This window comes from Calliphora vicina, chromosome 3, assembly GCF_958450345.1.
Source record: "Calliphora vicina chromosome 3, idCalVici1.1, whole genome shotgun sequence".
In the NCBI taxonomy this organism is placed as follows: Eukaryota; Metazoa; Arthropoda; class Insecta; order Diptera; family Calliphoridae; genus Calliphora; species Calliphora vicina.
In genome coordinates this window covers 107207988-107227997 of record NC_088782.1, presented here as the reverse complement: position 1 = coordinate 107227997, position 20010 = coordinate 107207988, and the positions used below count along the sequence as shown (strand labels likewise).

Sequence of the window (20010 nt, the reverse complement as noted above, 5' to 3'; positions counted from 1 at the left end):
TCTATTAAACGCGTTTTTTTTAAATAAAGTTTAAGGGTTGGTTGTATTGTATGAAGTTGGCAAAGAAGATCTTGAGTTTCCTTATAATCTTAAAACATGCGCTCTTAACATGTTTTCATATGCTCTTGATTTCTTCCTTAAACCAAATATTGTTCGCATTGTATTTTTGTGGCATCCACATACATCTGGTTTTTTGTGTTGCTGGCTTCCTTTGGCTGTTTTTCGTTACCCTTATGATGAGCCTTAGGTAGTATGTCTGTCCGTCATTATTATTGTTTGTTGTACCATTGTTTAATATTGTTGTTGCTTGATCAGCTCAAGTATGATTAATGTGGTATGAGTGAGTTTTATGTATTTTTTTTGTTGTCTTCCTCCCTGCCTGTTGTGTGTATTTTTGTGTTTTTGGTCTTGGCGCATGCGTTTAGTCGTTGATTGAATGAAAACAGCTCAAACATGCCTTAATACAGATTGTGTTGTTATGCTTGTAAAATTAACGTCTTTTGTACAGATGCGGGTTTTTATGATTTGGACACGTTCGTATGCTCAACATCTGGTCATAAATGGGGGAATTCCGTTTAGTTTAGTTTATATTATACTTATTGTTTTATGTCAAAGCTATTTTGTAGTTCTTTTATCAATTATAGTGTGATGTTTATAAATAATTAATGATTTAGGAATGGTTTTGAGTCAGATAAGGGCATTCTGGCCATAAACTGTGATGTGTCATGATAGGGATATAGTTGGTTTTGCAAATGTGTTCCTAAAATCTCAAAATACCATGACATAGAGAAGAAAACATAGAGCGGAAACTATAAAAAAACTCAAACAAAAAATTACTCAAAATAATCCCACATACGAGTGTTGTTTTTGTTTTCACATAGTTTTTTCTACTAATACATTCTCACCACTTAGGTTTTTGACAACTGAGTTAGGTCTTTGACAGGAGAGTTTCCGCTCTATGTATATTCTCTATGGTTTATTTTACTTATAAATAGGTTTTTGACAATTGAGTTAGGTCTTTAACAGGAGAGTTTCCGATCTATGTGTATTTATCTATGTTGCAAACATTTATCAAAATATTGTTGGCCAATTCAATGCCTCTAACATATACAGCCCAATTCTAAATATTCCCAGAGAATAAAGTTCCCTGGGAATTAATATTTCCCAAGAATAAAATCCTCCTATTCTAAACAGTTTGGGAAGGGAATAATAAGGGAGAGAGAATTCGAATTTTCGAAATCAGTTGTTTTTCGTCGACTGTCATGTTTTGTGTAAAACTTTGAAAATAATTTTTAAGAGCAACAAATGCAAAAAGTTTATTGAAATAAAAAATTATAAAAAACGGAAAAAGAAAAAATGTTCAGTAGCGTTTGTGATTAATGTTGCTGAAATAGAAAACACTGAAATACAGCAGATAAATATGAAGAAGCAAAGGAAGAAAGAGAAAGCAACCCACTTGATTTGACACAGACTTTGTAAGACTTTGGGACACATGTCCACTTAATAGCTCCTTCTAATAACAAACACTTATCCTACAACAGAAAGGGTTACTACAGTTTGAATGTGATGCTGGTAAGTTTATGTTCTGTTTAATGACGAATAACTGATTTGTAAGCAATAAATTTTTTTACAGGTTTGTGGTCATGAGTTGCGGATTCTGTATGTTGATGCCTCCCAACCATGTGCGTGCCACGACTCTTATATTTGGAATTTAAGCGAGCTTATCTTGAGCAAGATAATCTTATAATCGGCAGCAATTATTGGCTTCTTGGTAAATTTTTTAGTTACATCAGACTGCATTCATAAATTACGGTACGGCCAGGGTTTTTCCAAAGTAGGACACCTCGGGTATGTTAAATTTTTAAAACGATCCTATTTCTTCATTTTTTTGCTCGCAACTGTATGTATATAGAAAAAATTACAAAACTAAAACAAACAAAAATAATTATTATATCAAGTACAATTACATAGTTATCGAAAGAATTTCCATCTGCTTTCACATTAACACATTTTTTTAAAAAAATGTTTAATACTTACATTTTGTGCTACAACTCCCTTTGAATTTTTTGGGGATATTTTTCCCAAATTTTTTCACCACATTCTCCCATTTTTTGACTTTTGTAATACCTCCTTTTTTTCTCGGGGAAGAGATTCCCATTTCGAAGTTCATTTAGAATAAGGGAAAAGAGAAAAATGTCCAGGGGAGATTTTGTTTAGAATAAGGGAAAAGGGAATAAACCCCCAGGCAGTGTGACCATTTTGACATTTTTGCAGCTAGATTTAGCATTTTTTATTTTGATTTAGCTGGAAATTTTCGATTTAGCATTTGGCATTTTTTTAGCATCTATATATATAAAAGAGTAACGTTACTGACTGACTGACTGACTGACTGACTGACTGACTGACTGACTGAATGACTGACTGATTCATCATCGCACAGCCCAAACGGCTGAAGCTAGAATCACGAAATTTTAACTGTGGGTTCCTCCCTCCCCAAAACGATCCGATAAGAAGGGATTTTTGGAAATTCGAACGTTTAGGGGGTAAAAAAGGGTAAAAACGGATAAATTCGGTAACCTTATATCTTCAAAACTAATAAGGATACAAAAAAAACTTAAAATAGCATGTTACTCCATTTAAAAAATAAGCTGAAAGGTGTTTCGTACTTTTTGGAAATTCGAAACTTTTAGGGGAGAAAACGGGTAAAAACTGTATTTTGGTACTTTTTTATCTTTTAAACCAATAAACATAGAAACAAATTTTAAATCGTATTCTTTAATTAACAAAAAATAAAAAATATAAGTTTGGTACTTTTTGGAAATTCGAACCCTTAGGGATAAAAATTGAGTTTATTTTTGGTACTTTTTCATAAAATATGTTTTTCTATAATTTGACATAGACATACGAATATTTTATTATGAGCTCCCACCACGATACAGAAATTTATTTGAATTAAATTTTAACAAAGCAATGGGGATAAAAAAGGTACCAAAAAGGGGATAAAATCGGGAAAATACATTTTATTGAAATTGTTAAGCCAATTTTGATAATTTTTTAACATTGGTTCCTGGATTCGTACAAAAATTAACTAACAGGGTGTTATTTGGAACTCGAGTGCCAAGGTGTATATTGGGCCAAATCTGGGTAAACAGTTTGGTACTTTTTTTAAAACATATTTTTTCTTGGGCACATTAACACAGATTTTAATATTTTGAGACATGTCTGTAGCATAAACAATTTTGGCAAAATGGAATATTTTTAAAGTTCGAACTTGATTGTTTCAAGGAAGAAAAGGGGAATTGGTACTTTTCTCCTAATGTTACATTTTTTAATATTTTAAATTATTTCACTTATCGACATTAAAGTTAGCTGATATGTATCTGAGTGAAGTTTGTGTTAGGAATAGGGCACAATATTTAGGTACCAAAATGTGAGAACTGAACTGTAGGTACTTTTTTATTCATCTAATGGTACTTTTTGAATTTTATATGACAATGGACTTAGAAACCTGAAATTAAGCATATATGGTCCTAAGTGAGTGTGAATTTTAGGGGTAGACTTTTTGGTACTTTTTCTTTAATCGAATGGTACTTTTTGTAATTTCTTCACCAATGAACCTAGAAACATGAAATAAAGCTTATATGGACCGGAGTGAGTGGGAATCCACAAGTGCCTGATTTTTGGTACTTTCTCTATATTCTAATGGTACTTTTTGAATTTTCTATAATTAATGGACATAAAAATAAGAAATTAATCGTATATGTTCTAAAGTGAGTGAGAATTCTAGGGGGAAACTTTTTGGTACTTTTTCTTTATTCTAATGGTACTTTTTTGAATTTTCTATAACAATGAACTTAGAAACATGATATTTAGCATATATGGTCCTAAGTGAGTGAGAATTCTAGAGATAGACTTTTTGGTACTTTTTCTTTATTCGACTTTTTGTAATTTCTTCACCAATTAACCTAAAACCATGAAATTAAGCTTATATGGGAGTGAGTGGGAAACCACAAGTGGGGGCCTTTTGGTACTTTTTATATATTCTAATGGTACTTTTTGAATTTTCTGCATTAATGGACATAGAAATATGAAATTATTCGTCTATGGTCCCAAGTGAGTGAGAACATGGCTTAACAACCGTGTTAAAACATTGATAAAAGCCTAAAATGATGAGTATATACCCAACACTAACATCATGTTAGTGTTAATGTTAAACATTTCATGCCAGTTGTATACCTAGTGTTAAAAATAGTAAGAGCCTGTGACACCAGGTGGTTGTCAATTGAAACAGCTGTAAATCGTATAGGAACTCAATGGCTGAAGCTAAAAACCCATTTTGAAATTGCTGCCTCTTCCGAATCTTGTCATCAAGCTAAAATTTTAAAAGAGTTATATACAAATAAAAATGTATGGTATTTAAAATTTTTAAAGCCTTTATTATCAGATATGCAAAAAGTAAATAAAATGTTTGAAAGTAATGACGCCGATCCAACACTCTTATTCACAGAATTACACATTCTTTTAAAAAATCTTTCATCTCAAACTGTTTTAAAATCTGAATATTTTGATACTTTTACTTCATCCTTAGAAAATTTGTATATACCTACACCATATTTTAATTATGGTTTTGAAAATTTGTTGAAATCAATAACAAATATAAATTCTGAAACTGAAAAAGTAATTAGAGTAATATGTAGAAATTTCATAGCAGAGTTAATGTTAACTAAGGCAAAGATTACCCAGAAATTTGTTAAGTTTAAAAATATTAACTTTTTTGCTGTTGACAATAGTTTAAAAGTAAATAATATGAAAATTTCAAAGAAAAAATTATAAATTTTTCAAATGATGAAATTAAAACTTTAGAATTACACTGGCAAAAATTAACTTCATACGAGTGGCAAAATCAGAAGACAACTATTAAGTTTTGGATACAAGTTTATGAATGCTGTGAATGAAAATCCCTTCAAGGAATTGTCCAATTTTGTCATTTAGTAATGCAGAAGTTGAACGTGTATTTAGCGGAATAAAAAATAAAATGATATTAAATACAATGAATTCACTCTTCTATATAAGATGTGGATTGAAAAAATTTAATAAATGCTGCCAAAGTTTTCAAATAACTAAATAATTAATCCAAATATATGATACAAATATATATATTATAAGAAAGCCCTCAGAAAGTGAAGAATCCATTTTTGATGAAGTATTTAATATGTAGCCAAAAGTTATTATTTTTGTTTAAACTAATTTATTTGTGAAGTACAAATGCTATTAAATATCAAATATTTTTGTTTTTTTTAGTTTTATGACATTTTAGAACATATAAAATATATAAAATGTTGCATGAATTAATGGTCGCTTTTGTCCAAAATTGTTTTATGTATTTATATATGATGACATATCTATTTACATATACATATGTATAAAAACTGACAAATATATAGTTTTAATTTTTGTTTTATAATTTTTTTTAATTTACGATTCTTGAAGAGAATAAATAATTTGTTTTGTTTTTGAGTTCGATGTTGTTTTATTTATATAATCAAACATAATTTGTAGATACAACGGTACAAATAGTGAAGAATTTCTTGATAATATTATTTAAAAAAATTTTATCATTTTTTTTTTGGCATTTAAAAATCCATTTAGCATTTTTTATACCCTCCACGAGCATAAGTGGTGAATGAGGGTATATATAAGTTTGTCATTCCGTGTGTAACATTGAGAAATATTCATCTGAGACCCAACAAAGTATATATATTATTGATCCTTATGAAATTCTAAGTCGATTGAGCCATGTCCGTCTGTCTGTCCGTCTCTGTAAAACACGCTCACGTCCAAAATACGCAAACAAAATTTAGTAGAGTTGCAAGAAAAATATTTATTATTGTCCTAAGCAGTTTGGTATTGAAAATCAGCGAAATCGGTACAGTGGAACCAAAGTTATGAATGAAAATGTGGGACAACCTCTAAAAAAAATTGATAATTTTCATATATTTTTGGAAATTTTTTGTAAATATATTGCAGCTAATATCATAAAATTTTGCACTCGTTACTTTTATGATAAACGGAGTTACTCTGGTGAAAATTATAAGAATCGGTCCATGATTTCTCCTAGCCCCCATACAAATTTCTTTCCGAAATATGGTTATATGGTCTATAAATGCCTACAGAATAGGAATTTCCACATGGAATTCAGCGAAAATAAGTTTCGTGGTAAAAGAAATTATATTACAAAATTTTTCGTGGATCGGACCATATTTGACCATAGCCCCCATATTAAGTACACTTCCGAAAATCTCTTAAATAAGCATAAATGTCTTATAAATATCGCTATCAAGTTGAAATTCGACATGAATAATCCCCATATATACCAAAATCGCTGTACCTAATTCTATGAAGATCGGCCGATAACTGGTTATAGCTCCCATATAAGGTCCACTTCCAAAAATCAGTTAAGTACTCATAAATCTCTTATAAATACATTTATCATGCTAAAATTCTTCAAAAATTATACTCATATATATAGATATCACTGTACCAAATTTTATGCAGATTGGCCGATAATTGGTCATAGCTCCCCTATAAGGCCCATTTCCGAAAAAAGATATTCATCTTAAAAACAAGTAAGAAAGTATGGTTGGTCAAGCCCGACCATATAATACCCTACACTAAGTAAAAGAGCAAAAAAATTTTTCTTTTAAAATTTCAATAATTTATATTTTTGAGTGATTTTCGGAAGTGGGGTTATATGGGGGCTATGACCAATTATGGACCGATCACCATGAAATTAGGTCATGTGATTTATGTCTATATTAAAGTTAACTATGTTGAATTTTGTGTGTTTACCAACATTTTTAAGCGATTTATGCACGTTAAAGTGATTTTCGGATGCGGGTCTATATGGGAGCTATGACTAATTATGGACCGATCGTAACAAAATTTGGTGACATGAATTTTGTGTATATAAAACTTATTTGGAGCGGAATTTGTGGAAGTACATATATAAATTAAACATTTATGACCGATAAAGTCCAATTTCGGGAGGACATTCGTATGGGGGCTAGGTGAAATAGTGGACCGATTTCAGCCAGTTTCAATAGGCTTAGTCCTTGAGCCGAAAAAATAATATGTACCAAATTTGATCGAAATATCTTCAAAATTGCGACCTGTACTCTGCGCACAAGGTTTACATGGACAGCCAGCCAGCCAACCAGACGGACGGACGGACGGACGGACGGACGGACATCGCTTAATCGACTCAGAAAGTGATTCTAAGTCGATCGGTATACTTTAAGGTGGGTGTTAGACTAATATTTTTGGGCGTTACAAACATCTGCACAGACGCATAATACCCTCCCCACTATGGTGGTGTAGGGTATAAATATTAGAAATATATCGATATTAAAATGAAATTACGCACAGATCCAGTAATTTGAATCCAATAATCATACTTCTGGATTTTGTGAATATCGGTCCATATTTAACCATAGCTCCCATATAAGGTCCACTCCCGAAAATCACTAATATCCTCATAAATTTCTTACAAATATAGTTATCAGGTTGAAATTCAAAACAAATTTATTCAATATATACAAAAATCGATGTACCAAATTTTATGATGATAGGCCCATAATTAGTCATAACCTCCATATAAGAACCACTTCAGGAACATTTTCCACCGATCAGTAATTTGTATCCAAGAATCGTACTACAGGATTTTTTAAATATTGGTCCATAATTCGACATAGCTCCCATATAAGGACCACTCTTGTTAATAGCGTTGTTTATATGAAATTCTACAAAAATAGCCCTTAAATACTTAGGACCATAATAAGTCATAGCATCCATATATTAAACCAAAATAGTACACAGATCAGTAATTTGGATTCAAAAATCATAATGCTGAATTTTGTGAATATTGGTCCATAATTGGCCACAGCTCTCATATAAATACTTAAAAATTACGTTAAAATATTTTATGACAATCAAACCATAATAGGTTATAGCTCCCACATAATTCCCACAACCAAATATTTTGAAATTTGTCTAAATATATTTGTATACCCTTTTTTATACTCTATTTCTTCACTTGAGGTTAAAAGGGAAAAATGTTGATCCAAACGTATTAGCTAATTATTAAGTATATATATTTTTTATAAATTGCTGAATTAGATACAATTTTTTGTACATTTGAAATAAAATATCTTCTGCGTAAACTAGTCTTTCTAACAATTTTTATATTATTTCAGCTTTTATACCATCATATTTAGGTGGAGGGTATTTAAGATTCGGCACGGCCGAATATAGTACTCTTACTTGTTTTAGCATTATTTTGGATAGGATTTAGCTGCAAAAATTTTTGAGACCTGGTCACACTGACGATGATTGATAATAAAGAAATACCACAGTATTCGGATCTAGTTGAAAATGTTATATAATTTGAATAATATTCAGTAAATTGAAGCTAAAATATGACTACATAAAGCCTATGACTACAGATACTCTACTACAGATGGTCCTAAGATTCAAGAAAAACCCACCAATCAAGCTAAAATATGACTATAAATAGTATAATTTATAAGTATTTTTCCAATACATATAATCAGCACTTAATCCCAATAACAAACAGTTTTTGCCAGGTTGTTTCTCTAATTATCATTATATTAAGATTATGCACAGCCGAATATAGCACTCAAAATATTATTTTTATCATCGTTTATTTATTGAAATTATTATCAATATATTTATAAAATGGGGAATTTTTGAACTCTCCAATGACTTTTCAGCGGCTTGACAGATTTGTTTTAAATCATATGCGGAAACTACAAAAAAAAAAGAAAACATTTTTTTATTTTACAAATTAGGAGGGTCATTAAAATATAGTACCTACGTTGTTCTAATTTTATTCTGTACATTTCGTAGTACAAAGTAAGTAATAAATATAAATAATCCCTGAAAATATAATAGACATTTTATTAATTAAGATAGTTTAGTTTAGTCTTAATCGTTTAAGGTTTAATCATGTGAATTAAACTAACCTGCAGTGAATTAATATAGTCAATTATAGCCGAAGCAGTCGTCAAATTCTTCATATGTAATACAAATGATAGAATGTCGAAAAACCAACATATGACCAGCATTTGAAGAAAACGCAAATATAAGTTGTAACTGGAAATGTAAAATATTGGAATAGTTTTCAGTTAAAAAAAAAATACTTCAAAACTTACTGATTAGTTCCAATTATTCTTAAGGTCAAAATAATGCATAGTAAACTATACATCAAAATCATTAAACAGGGACCAAATAGGTATATAGCAGCCGACCATTTATGAACTGTAATAATAAAGAAAACATAAATTACAAATTCAAATATTATTTACAGCCTCATTTCACTTTACTTACCATCCAAACCACATCTGTCTTCACTTATACCCGGTTTTAAAGCCTCGTTAATGTTTATATTTTGAGCAGCAAATGCCAAAAGTGTCATCAGAATTGGCAAAGGATAACCATATTTCGCATATTTATGATATGAAGATTTGTATTGTACATCACTAATTGTTCGCCAGATATCATAGCAAATTATAGCCAACCAAGTGTAGTGAGATAATTGGAAATAATGATTTAAATATCCTGAGAAATAATGAGCACACAATATTTAAAACAAGTAAGGGTGACATATTCGTTTATGCAGAATCTTAAGATAAATATTAAAAACTATTCATGGTGAAAACAAGTAAGAAAGCTATATTCGGATGTGCCGAACCTTCTCCAAATTATAGTGTAAAATATAAATTTTTAATTTAATTTTAAATTTTAACAAATTTTTTTTTTCCAAATTATTTTTTAATTATTTTCCAAATTTTTCTTTTAATTTTTAAAAAAAAAAATTGTTGGTGAAAATAAATTCGGGTTAAAAATTATTTTTCCCGTTTTTGACCCATTGTAGGTCCAACTTACTATAGCTTTATATACATCGTTTCAATGGTCTCTGAAATATCTATCATTAGATATCCATATTGTCTATATTAATGACTGAGTTATCCAGATATAGATAAAACAAGTAAGAGAGCTATATTCGTCTGTGCCAAATCTTATATACCCTTCACCAAATTATACTTCAGAATACAAAGGTTGTCCTGGTTTTTTCCTCATATCTCAGCCATTTGTGGACCGATTTTGCTGATTTTAAATAGGAAACTTCTCGAAAGCATGTCTGACAGAATTATGAACATTTGGATTCCGAAGATATCTGGGGTCTTCAGATTTCAAATTGATTTCAACAGACGGACAGACAGACGGACATGGCTTAATCGACACCGCTATCTATAAGGATCCAGAATATATATACTTTATAGAGTCGGAAAATTATATTGTGGAAATTATAAACGGAATTATAAACTTATATATAATCTAGGGTGGCCTTTAATTATCGAAAGTTAGATTTTGGCCATTCTCACCCTCCAGTTTGATGAATTTTAGGTAAACCGGGTGCCGCAAACCCTCTGAAGTTTTGAGATGCATCTACAATGGGAAAAAATGCATTTTTTCAGTTTTTATAAAAATTTTGGCATTAAAAAATTACTTTTGCAATTTAATTTAAAAGAATAGAAATGTCTACGTAATTGTCGTTCTAATAAGACATAAAAATCCGAAATTGGTCAAAAAATGTTAAAGTTATCAAAAATTCGCCAGGCCATTAACGTGTCTCAGGCCACTAGAACAAGAAATGTAAAAACAAAATTAATATATTTTGATAAATATTAAAATAAAAACTCATTTTTACTTAAAATATATCCATATTAAGTTGTATATGAGTTTTTGTCTTCGTAGGATACCGTTAACCTATTCGCAGGTATGACCAAAAAATAAAAATTTCAGAATTTTTTGATTATCTCATCTGGATTTATTGAGAATAAAATAGGAAATAAAAATATGAAAAAATTATGAAAATATCTCTTATAGTTTTATATGGAAATTTTTTCCTTACTGTTATTAATTTTAAGTTAAACCTGTTCAGAATATAATAGTCCATGAAATTTTAAATATAGTCTGAAAGTTTTACTAAAATCGGGGAACGGCAATCCTTAAATCGTGAAGGTCAAAAGTAAAATTTTTCAATATTTGGAATTTCTAATTTAGAGATAGCGAAATGTTATTCATTTTTGGGTCGATTTTGATGAAACTTAACAAAAATATAACAAAAACAGTCGAAAAATTAATATAAACCCTATATAGCACTTGGGGTTAAAATGACCCCAAACTTCTAAAACCATAAACAAATTATGATTTTAAAAGTTTGGGTTAATTTCCATTATTGTACTGTTATTATAAACATTAGAGTTTATGTTATAATTTTGTTAAGTTCCATCAAAATCGGCATAAAAATAAATAACATTTCTATATCTTTTAATTAGAAATTCCAAATATTGAAAAATTTGACCTTTGACCTTCATGATTTAAGGTTTAACGTTTTCCAATTTTAGTAAAGCTTTCAGAGTATATTAAGAATTAACTAAGCTATAATATTCTGAATAGGTTTTACTTTAAATTCATAACAGTAAGGAAATAGAACTCATTCGCCCAAAAATTGCCAAATAATTAGTTTTTCTCGAAAATTTCAAAATTTAAATCGCAAGAGATATTTTCATAATTTTTTCACATTTTTATTCCCTATTATATTCTTAATAAATCCCAATGAGATGATCAAACAATTCTGAAATTCGTTTAATAAATTTTTTAAAAATGTGAAAATGTAGTTTTGAAACTGCCGTTAAAAAAGTTTTATTTTTTTGTTCATACCTAAGAATAGGTTAATGGTATCCTACGAAGACAAAAACTCATATACAAGTAAATATGGATATGTTTTAAGTAAAAACAAGTAAGAGTGTTCACCAAATTATCCTCCAAATTTTAAATATTTTTAGGTAAAGAAAATTAAATTTTTTTTCCAGTTGTTTTTTTCATTTTTTGGAATAAAATATTTTTCGATTGTTATTTTATTTTTTTTTTAATTTTAAAATTTTATTTTTTAAATTTAAAAAATTTTCGGGTTAAAATTTTTTTTCCGATTTTGACCCATTGTAGGTCCATCTTACTATGGTCTTATATACGTCGTTGCAAATGTCTTTGAAATATCTATCATTAGATATCCATATTGTCTATATTAATGTCTTAGTAATCCAGATATAGGTCAAAAATCGAGGTTGTCTTGGGTTTTTCCTCATATCTCAGCGATTTGTGGACCGATTTTGCTGATTTTAAATAGCAAAATTCTCGAAAGCATGTCTGCAGAATTATTGAAGATTTGGATCCCGAAGATATCTGGGGTCTTCAAAAAATTGATTTCAACAGACAGACAGACGGACATCGCTTAATCGACTCCGCTATCTATAAGGATCCAGAATATATATATACTTTATAGGGTCGGAAATGAAAAATATAGAAATTACAAACGTTATGACAAACTTATATATACCCTTCTCACGTAGGTGAAGGGTATAATAAATATGGATATATTTTAAGTAAAAATTAGCTTTTATTTTAATATTTATCAAAATATATTAATTTTGTTCTTACATTTCTTGTTCTAGATGTCTGAGACACGTTAATGGCCTGGCGAATTTTTAATAACTTTAAAATTTTTTGACCAATTTCGGATTTTTATGTCTCATTAGAACGACAATTACGTACACATTTCTATTCTTTTAAATTAAATTTTGTTCCCTTGTAGATGCATCTCAAAACTTCAGAGGGCTTGCGACACGTCTTAGCCCCAACCGATTTACCTAAAATTTTTTCAGGATGATTTTTTTTACTAATTTTGTAGATTTTAAATAGCAACCTAGGTTGGGCTATAGCGGATATAATAGTGGATCATTCGTGTATGTAAGTTATTTGGAGACTACGTTAAGTTGATTTCAACAGGCAGACGAATATGGCTATATCTACTCCACTATCTTTAACAATCCATCTTATATCTCAGCCATTTGTGGGCCGATTTTATAGATTTCGAAATAGCAAAATACTTAGGACTTAAGTGGATAAATGAATGTATCAATAATGTATGTAAGTTATTTGGGAACGGACATGTCTATACCGACTATGCTAAGAATTCATAATATACCTCAGCTATTTAGAGGCCTATTTTCCAGATTTTAAATAGCAACACACTTGTGGCTGTTATATTAATGTATAAATCGAGTATGTAAGTTATTTGGTTACTTCGAAAAGTTGATTTCAACAGACAAACAATCCACTGAGCATATAATTTCAGGTCGCAAATACAAAGTTCTACTCACCCATTAGTAAACAGGGAACACGTTCAAACGTTTTTTGCGAAAGATTTATGAAACTAAAAATAGCAAAGGACAACAACAAATTGCCCGCATATGTTATTAAAAGTTTTCCATGCAAATTTTGGAATCCCGGTTGGTAGAAATATGCAATAATGGTTGCACTTAAAAACATTATCGAAAGCACTTGGACTGAAATAGAAAGACATTATAGCACAACTAAAATTTCTATTAAACCACCACTTACTCCAATAATTGTTCTTCTCTAAAGAACTAAACATAATTTTGGGTATAGCACATATCCTGGGATTTATTAAATCAAACGTATCATTACCAATTTTTTCCATGTGCAAATCAAAACAATATTCTGATCTTTCCATTTGAACTCGATCGCTGTGACGCAATAAAGTACCATTCTAAATATAGATATTTTCAAATATTAATACAAAAGCAGCAGCAATAAATTGCATAATTTTCTCTTACCTCAAACAAAGTCCAGTTGTAATTTTTATTCGTTTCTGGTGAAAGCATATATGATGATTCACAATATTTGTTCAATACAATGGGTGCAAAATCCAGGGCTATGTTTTGCCTTACAACACTTTTATTCGCTAGAGTCACTTTAATAGAAAATATATCCAAGGCAGCAGATATAGCATTATTTTTGACATACTGATAGGTTTTTAAGATGTCCTGGGAACACAAAGTGACGCATGGTTTCAGGTGGCAGATACAGGCACGTTTATGTTGAGGTACCTTATGTCGGCTGCCATTATATAAAATTTCATAATCATAATTGGCCACTAGTTGGGGAGGTACTAGTGTTTGATTATCGTAAATATAGGAACCATTTGGTAAGAATGCGTCGTCCTTGGTGATTTTAATTGTATTCTCATAGGCACAATTAAAAAATCCCATAACATTGTGCAAAGCAAAGTTATACAAAATCAGAATTATAAATAGCAACTGATTCAAATGCATTTTTTATTTGCAATTACTTCTATGAGTTATTAATACAAAATTATTATTATTGATTTTAAATTGTGTTAATGCGGTTCTTGATCTAAACACAACACTAGTGGAAAGTAAACTGAACATTTTCTGTACAATAATATTTTTATATAAGCTTTGAAGCTTATCTTAAAACCTAATAAAAACTCATAATGAGAATTTTGTTAAAAATATATGTCAGACGCGGATCCAGGGGGGGGGTGTAAAAGGAAATTCCCACACCCCAAAACCAAAAGGTTTTAATTTAAACCGGTAGAAGAGCTATATTAGGCTGTGCCGAATCTTATAAACCCTTCACCAAATTATAGTTTAAAATAAAAATTCAAAATTTTAATTATTTTTTAATTTATTAGTGAAAAAATTTTATGACAAAAAATTTTTTTTTATTTTTTTTTTATCATTTAAAAAAAATACTTTTTTAAATTTATTAGTGAAACAATTTTATGAAAAACTAGTTTTTATGGTGAAAAAAAAATTCGGGTTAAAAAATATTTTTCCCGATTTTGACCCATTGCAGGTTTGACGCTATGCAGGACTATGACTTATATTCGCCGTTGCAAAGATCCTGGAAATATCTATTATTAGATATCCATTTTGTCTATATTAATGACTTTATAATTCAGATATAGTAGAAAAATAGGTTTAAATCGAGATTGTCCTGTTTTTTTCCATATATCTCAGCCATTTGTTGGCCGATTTTAACGATTTTAAATACGAACCGAGCCAGGTCTATAGCGGATATATTGATGTATGAATCATGTATGTAAGTCATTTAATGGCTACGAAAAGTTGATTTCAACATACAGACGGACGATCCGGAATATATACTTTGTGGGTAGCTAATGAAAAATGTAGAAATTACAAACGGAATAAAAAACCCTTGCCACTCATTATGAAGGGTATAAAAAAATGTAAAATAACTTTCAATTTATTTCACCAACCTCCCCCCCCTAATCGTTGACCAGGATCCGTGCCTGATATATATATAGTAGGGTCGTGCTAATTTTGCACATTTCCTTGTTGTTCGTTGATTTTAGTAAAATCGGATTATTTTTATTTGAAGTTTCGAGATCTGGATCAAAATAGCAATACAGTAGCTTTCGCATAATTGATTTAATTAGTTCTTTAATTGATCAAGAACTAATACAATAGACAAATTTTCTTATAAGGAATACGAGGGAATTCCCATTTTAGAAGGTTCCGTTTAATAAGTTTACAATGATTTTCCAAATTAATATAGCCTTATCGTTGCAATGGACTTTGAAATATCTATCATTAGATGTCCATATTGTCTATATTAATGACTTAGTAGTCGGGATATAGACTATAAATAGGCCAAAAATCGAGGATCTCCCGGTTTTTCCTTATATCTCAGTGATTTATGGGCCGATTTTCTAGATTTTAAATAGCAACCGAGCCCGAATAATTCTCGATATATTGATGTATGTATCATGTTTGTAAGTTAATTGTGGGCTGATTGTTGATTTCAACATACAGTCGGACATGACTATATCGACTTCGCTATCTATAACGATCCAGAATATATATACTTTGTGGGATCGAAAATGAAAAATGTAGAAATTACAACCGTAATGACAAACTTCTATATACCCTTGCCACTCACTGTGAAGGGTATAAAAATTGGAACAAGAATCGAGAATAATCATCATTTAAGTTGAAAATGTTACAAACTTATTCCATACCTCGTAACCTCAAATAAAATGTGCAACTCCTAAACGTTGTGCGAATTTTCAGCATTTGGTTTTTAGATGAGGGAGAACAATTTCAAATCATGGGAACACCGTCAATCAAAAAAGAAAATAAAAAACAAATTAAGGGTCACCCTAATGTACAGTGGTCAAAATCCAAAAAAAAAAAAAAAATCTCACGAAATTTGTATTTTTTAGTATTTCATTAATATATAATAGATATCCCACTCGCATCCCACTAAGCGACCAAAAATATCTTAAAGGAATGGAATTTGAGCAAAAAATATTAAAAAAAGGGCCCATATTGGAAAAAAATTTCGATTTTGCAAAAAAATTTAAAAAATTGTATTTCTTGAGTTATAAAATATTTATTTTGATGAATATATCTTAAAGGAATGGACCTAGGATTTCTTTTGAATAAAAAAAAATTAAAAAAGGGCCCATTTTGAGAAAAATTCGAATTTGCAAAAAAAAAGTAAAAAATTTTAAGTCTTGAGTTAAAAGATATTTATTTTGATAGATATCCCACTCGTGTCTGAGTTATTATCCAATAGAACTAACCTTGGTGCAAATTTCATCCCGATAGGAAGACATCGATTTTAAAAGTTGGTTCACTTGACGTGAAATCCCCCATATATGTTTATTAAATCTATATATATAAAAATGGATGTTTGTATGTGTGTATGTATGTATGTACTAGATGAACCCGGTCCGCGTTGCTGGCCCTTAGAAAACATCTGTTTTATATTGCATCTCGATTTTAATATACAATTTCGGTGATCCAATGAATTCAAAAATTCAGTAGGATAATCGACGACTTGTTCTTCGTTCATTACTGTGTCAATCTATTTGTATTTTATTGTTTTGCCAGGCAGTTTTAATTGTATTTGCTTATTGATCTTGTTAACATCATAATTTGTTGGTGCCAAAATTGCATGTTCACACAGACAATCCGAATTGTTGTAGTTCGTTGTAAGACTTTGGAATACTTTGTGGACAACGTCTTGAATACTCATTTGCATTTGGCAGAAGTCCGGAAATGAAATCTAATTTGTGGAGGGATCAAGCCGATGTCATTTGAAAGCATATGTTGTACTTTTGGATATTTTGAAGGAAGTGTTTGGAAATAGGATTCGCGCCGGAAATGTAACTTAGTAGCAGCTCAGACGGCTCAATAACTGGTGGCAGAATAACTTCACCGTTCGAACAGCATATTCCCGGAGATTCCTTAGGGAACTTCAAAATGCTGCAATGTAAGTAATGTTTGTTCATTGCGCCAATTAGTACATCCTTGTGATTCCTGTAGTCATCATACTTATTGTAATAAAATCCGGGCAACTTTAAATCGATTCTTTCTCTTGATCGAGCCATTCGGGAGCGAACAACTATATGCTGTTGAGGTGTTTCTGCAGCACTCGATAAAGATGCACTGCAACGCATTTGCTAAAGCCGTGATTCTCGTTCTCTTCCCGTTTCTGCGACTCTAGACGTAGATGCCCTTTCAAAAACAAATTTTATTTGAATAAAACCGTTATTTTTTATTAAAGGTGATATGCGGAGAGTTATTCAAAATATTATTTTTTAATAGATTTCATATGGAAATTTTTTAATCATGCACCTAATTTGCAAGAGTAAACAAAATTTTTTTATCATCGAGCGATAATATAAAAGAATGGAATGTATTTCTTTTTTCGCTTACACCAAATCATTAATTTTTAGAATGATGTTAAGCAACAAAATGAAAATTGTCATTGTTTGAACGTTGGAAATAAAAAAAAAGTATTTATGTATATGACTTTACAGTGTTACGTTTTCTGAAGATTCCGTGAAAATTTTATCAAAATCGGTCCAGCAGTTTCTGAGTCCATATGGAACATACATACACACATCTGTTTTTATATATAATGGCATTAACGGTATAATGTAAAAATTAGATTTTTACACACATCTCCGCCCACCGACCGAATATCAAAAATCTGACTTTACAGTGTTACCCGCTGGGTTATTCTGAAGATTCCCTGAAAATTTCATCAAAATCTGTCCAGAAGTTTTTTATATATATAGATGGTATTAGCGGTATAATGTAAAAATTTGATAATGCCACGCCCCTCCGCCCACACACCGAAAATCAAAAATCTGACTTTACAATGTTACCCACAAGGCTATTCTGAAGATTCCCTATAAATTTCATCAAAATCGGTGGAGCCGTTTTTGAGTTCATTCGGAACATACATACACACATACATACATACCCACATACAAACATCCATTTTTATATATATAGATAGATGTATGTTCCGAATGAACTCAAAAACGGCTGGACCGATTTTGATGAAATTTTCAGGGAATCTTCAGAATAGTCTAGCGGGTAACACTGTAAGGTTAGATTTTTGATTTTCGGTCTGTGGGCGGAGGGGCGTGGCATTATCAAATTTTTACATTATACCGCTAATGCCATCTATATATATAAAAAACGGCTCCACCGATTTTGATGAAATTTTCAGGGAATCTTCAGAATATCCCAGCGGGTAACACTGTATAGTCAGATTTTTGATATTCGGTCTGTGGGCGGAGGGGTGTGTAAAAATCTAATTTTTACATTATACCGCTAATGCCCTATATTTCATAAAAATGGATGTGTGTATATATGTTCCGTATGGACTCAAAAATGGCTGGACCTATTTTGATGATATTTTCACGGTGTCTTCAGAAAAGCCTATTAGGTAACAGTGTAAAGTCAGATTTTAATTTTCTGTCTGTAATAAACAATTTGGTTTGCTTATAGGGTCATGAATAAGATATTTCCATACTGAATTTTTGAATTCATTAGAACCAGCCGAAATGCGACTACATGTATTAACATTGAAGGTTGATTCACCGACACTGTATATTAAAATCGAGATCGATATGCAATATAAAACAGATGTTTTCTAAAGGCCTTCAACGCGGACCGGGTTCAGCTAGTTAAATAATAAGGTTAAAGACATTGGATTCCTCATTTCTTAGAAATCATAAACATTTAAGAAATAATGAGCAATGAAGGTTGGTTTTATAGATTTTAAAAGAAAAGTGTTTTTGTGCATATTTTTTATTTTGTATAACCAACACTCAGGGGATGCCTCTATAGATGCAGTGCATTGTATTGTATTGATATTAGTAAATAAAGTTATGGGAGGGAGTAGAGCCTGTGAACGTTTGACTTTAATATTATATTCCATCGGGAAAACACATAGTAGGTTCCAGATGCATTTGGTTCGACCAAACAAAAAATGTTTTCTCTATAATGTGTCCAATTTATAGCAATATATTAACAAATATAGCAATATATTAAGAACATAATTAACTAAATTCATAAAATAGAAAACAAACTAAAAATTATTTATCATTATAGTATTGACAAAAAAAATGGAAACTTTGTTTAAGATTTACAAAAATTGTCTGGCCAGGTTCCACTCTGATACCAAAGGATAGTAAAACCCTATACTCAGTTTGTCCATTTTGGTGAGCAATTTGTTTGTATGGGCCCCAAACATTCTGAAAAACAGTGGGCCCTCAGAAAAAGGTGTCATCAGTTTTTGGCCAACAGCTAATTCAGACTTGCTGATAACGCTTAACTTTATATGGCAACAATATAGCTAAGAATCCGCCAAACAATATTGTTAACATTTTTTCCCAGAAAATAGCTTTTTCGTGCACGATCCATTCCAAATATTGAAAAATTTTACATTTGACCTTCACGATTTAAGGGTTAACGTTTTCCGATTTTAGTAAAAGTTTCAGAGTATTATTAGAATTATCTGGACTATAATATTCTGAATAAGTTTTGCATAAAATTCATAAGAGTAAGGAAATAGAGCTCATTCGCCTAAAAATGCCAAATAATTGGTTTTTCTCGAAAATTTAAAAATTTAAATCGCAGGTACGGAAAAACTATAAGAGATATTTTCATATTTTTTTCACACTGTTATTCCCTATTATATACTTAATAATTC

The 20010-nt window shown here is 30.4% G+C and overlaps 1 protein-coding gene across 2 annotated transcripts; it reads right to left on the bottom strand.

Moving 5' to 3' along the window:
- Positions 1–8703: 8703 nt before the first annotated feature.
- Positions 8704–14371, bottom strand: LOC135954716 (G-protein coupled receptor Mth2-like). 2 transcript variants are annotated; one of them, XM_065504938.1, is made up of 8 exons: positions 13782–14371; positions 13546–13714; positions 13305–13490; positions 9406–9636; positions 9231–9336; positions 9042–9171; positions 8890–8955; positions 8704–8825 (listed from the first exon to the last, which is right to left on the bottom strand). In XM_065504938.1, the coding sequence occupies exons 1-7, from the start codon at positions 14277–14279 to the stop codon at positions 8890–8892; spliced, it is 1386 nt and encodes a 461-aa protein (XP_065361010.1). In that variant the 5' UTR covers positions 14280–14371; the 3' UTR covers positions 8704–8825. The 2 variants fall into 2 exon arrangements, with proteins under 2 accessions (XP_065361010.1, XP_065361009.1); XM_065504937.1 differs by having other exon boundaries at positions 8894–8955.
- Between the last annotated feature and the right edge of the window lie 5639 nt (positions 14372–20010).

What these genes read in the sequence shown, in the direction of transcription:
- LOC135954716 (XM_065504937.1), bottom strand. Translation starts at nt 14,279, where the DNA reads ATGCATTTGAATCAGTTGCTATTTATAATTCTGATTTTGTATAACTTT. An exon ending in AGAGAAGAACAATTATTGGA is followed by an intron (nt 13,491 to 13,545) that starts GTAAGTGGTGGT and finishes TTTCTATTTCAG; the next exon opens with TCCAAGTGCTTTCGATAATG. An exon ending in AGACAGATGTGGTTTGGATG is followed by an intron (nt 9,337 to 9,405) that starts GTAAGTAAAGTG and finishes TTATTATTACAG; the next exon opens with TTCATAAATGGTCGGCTGCT.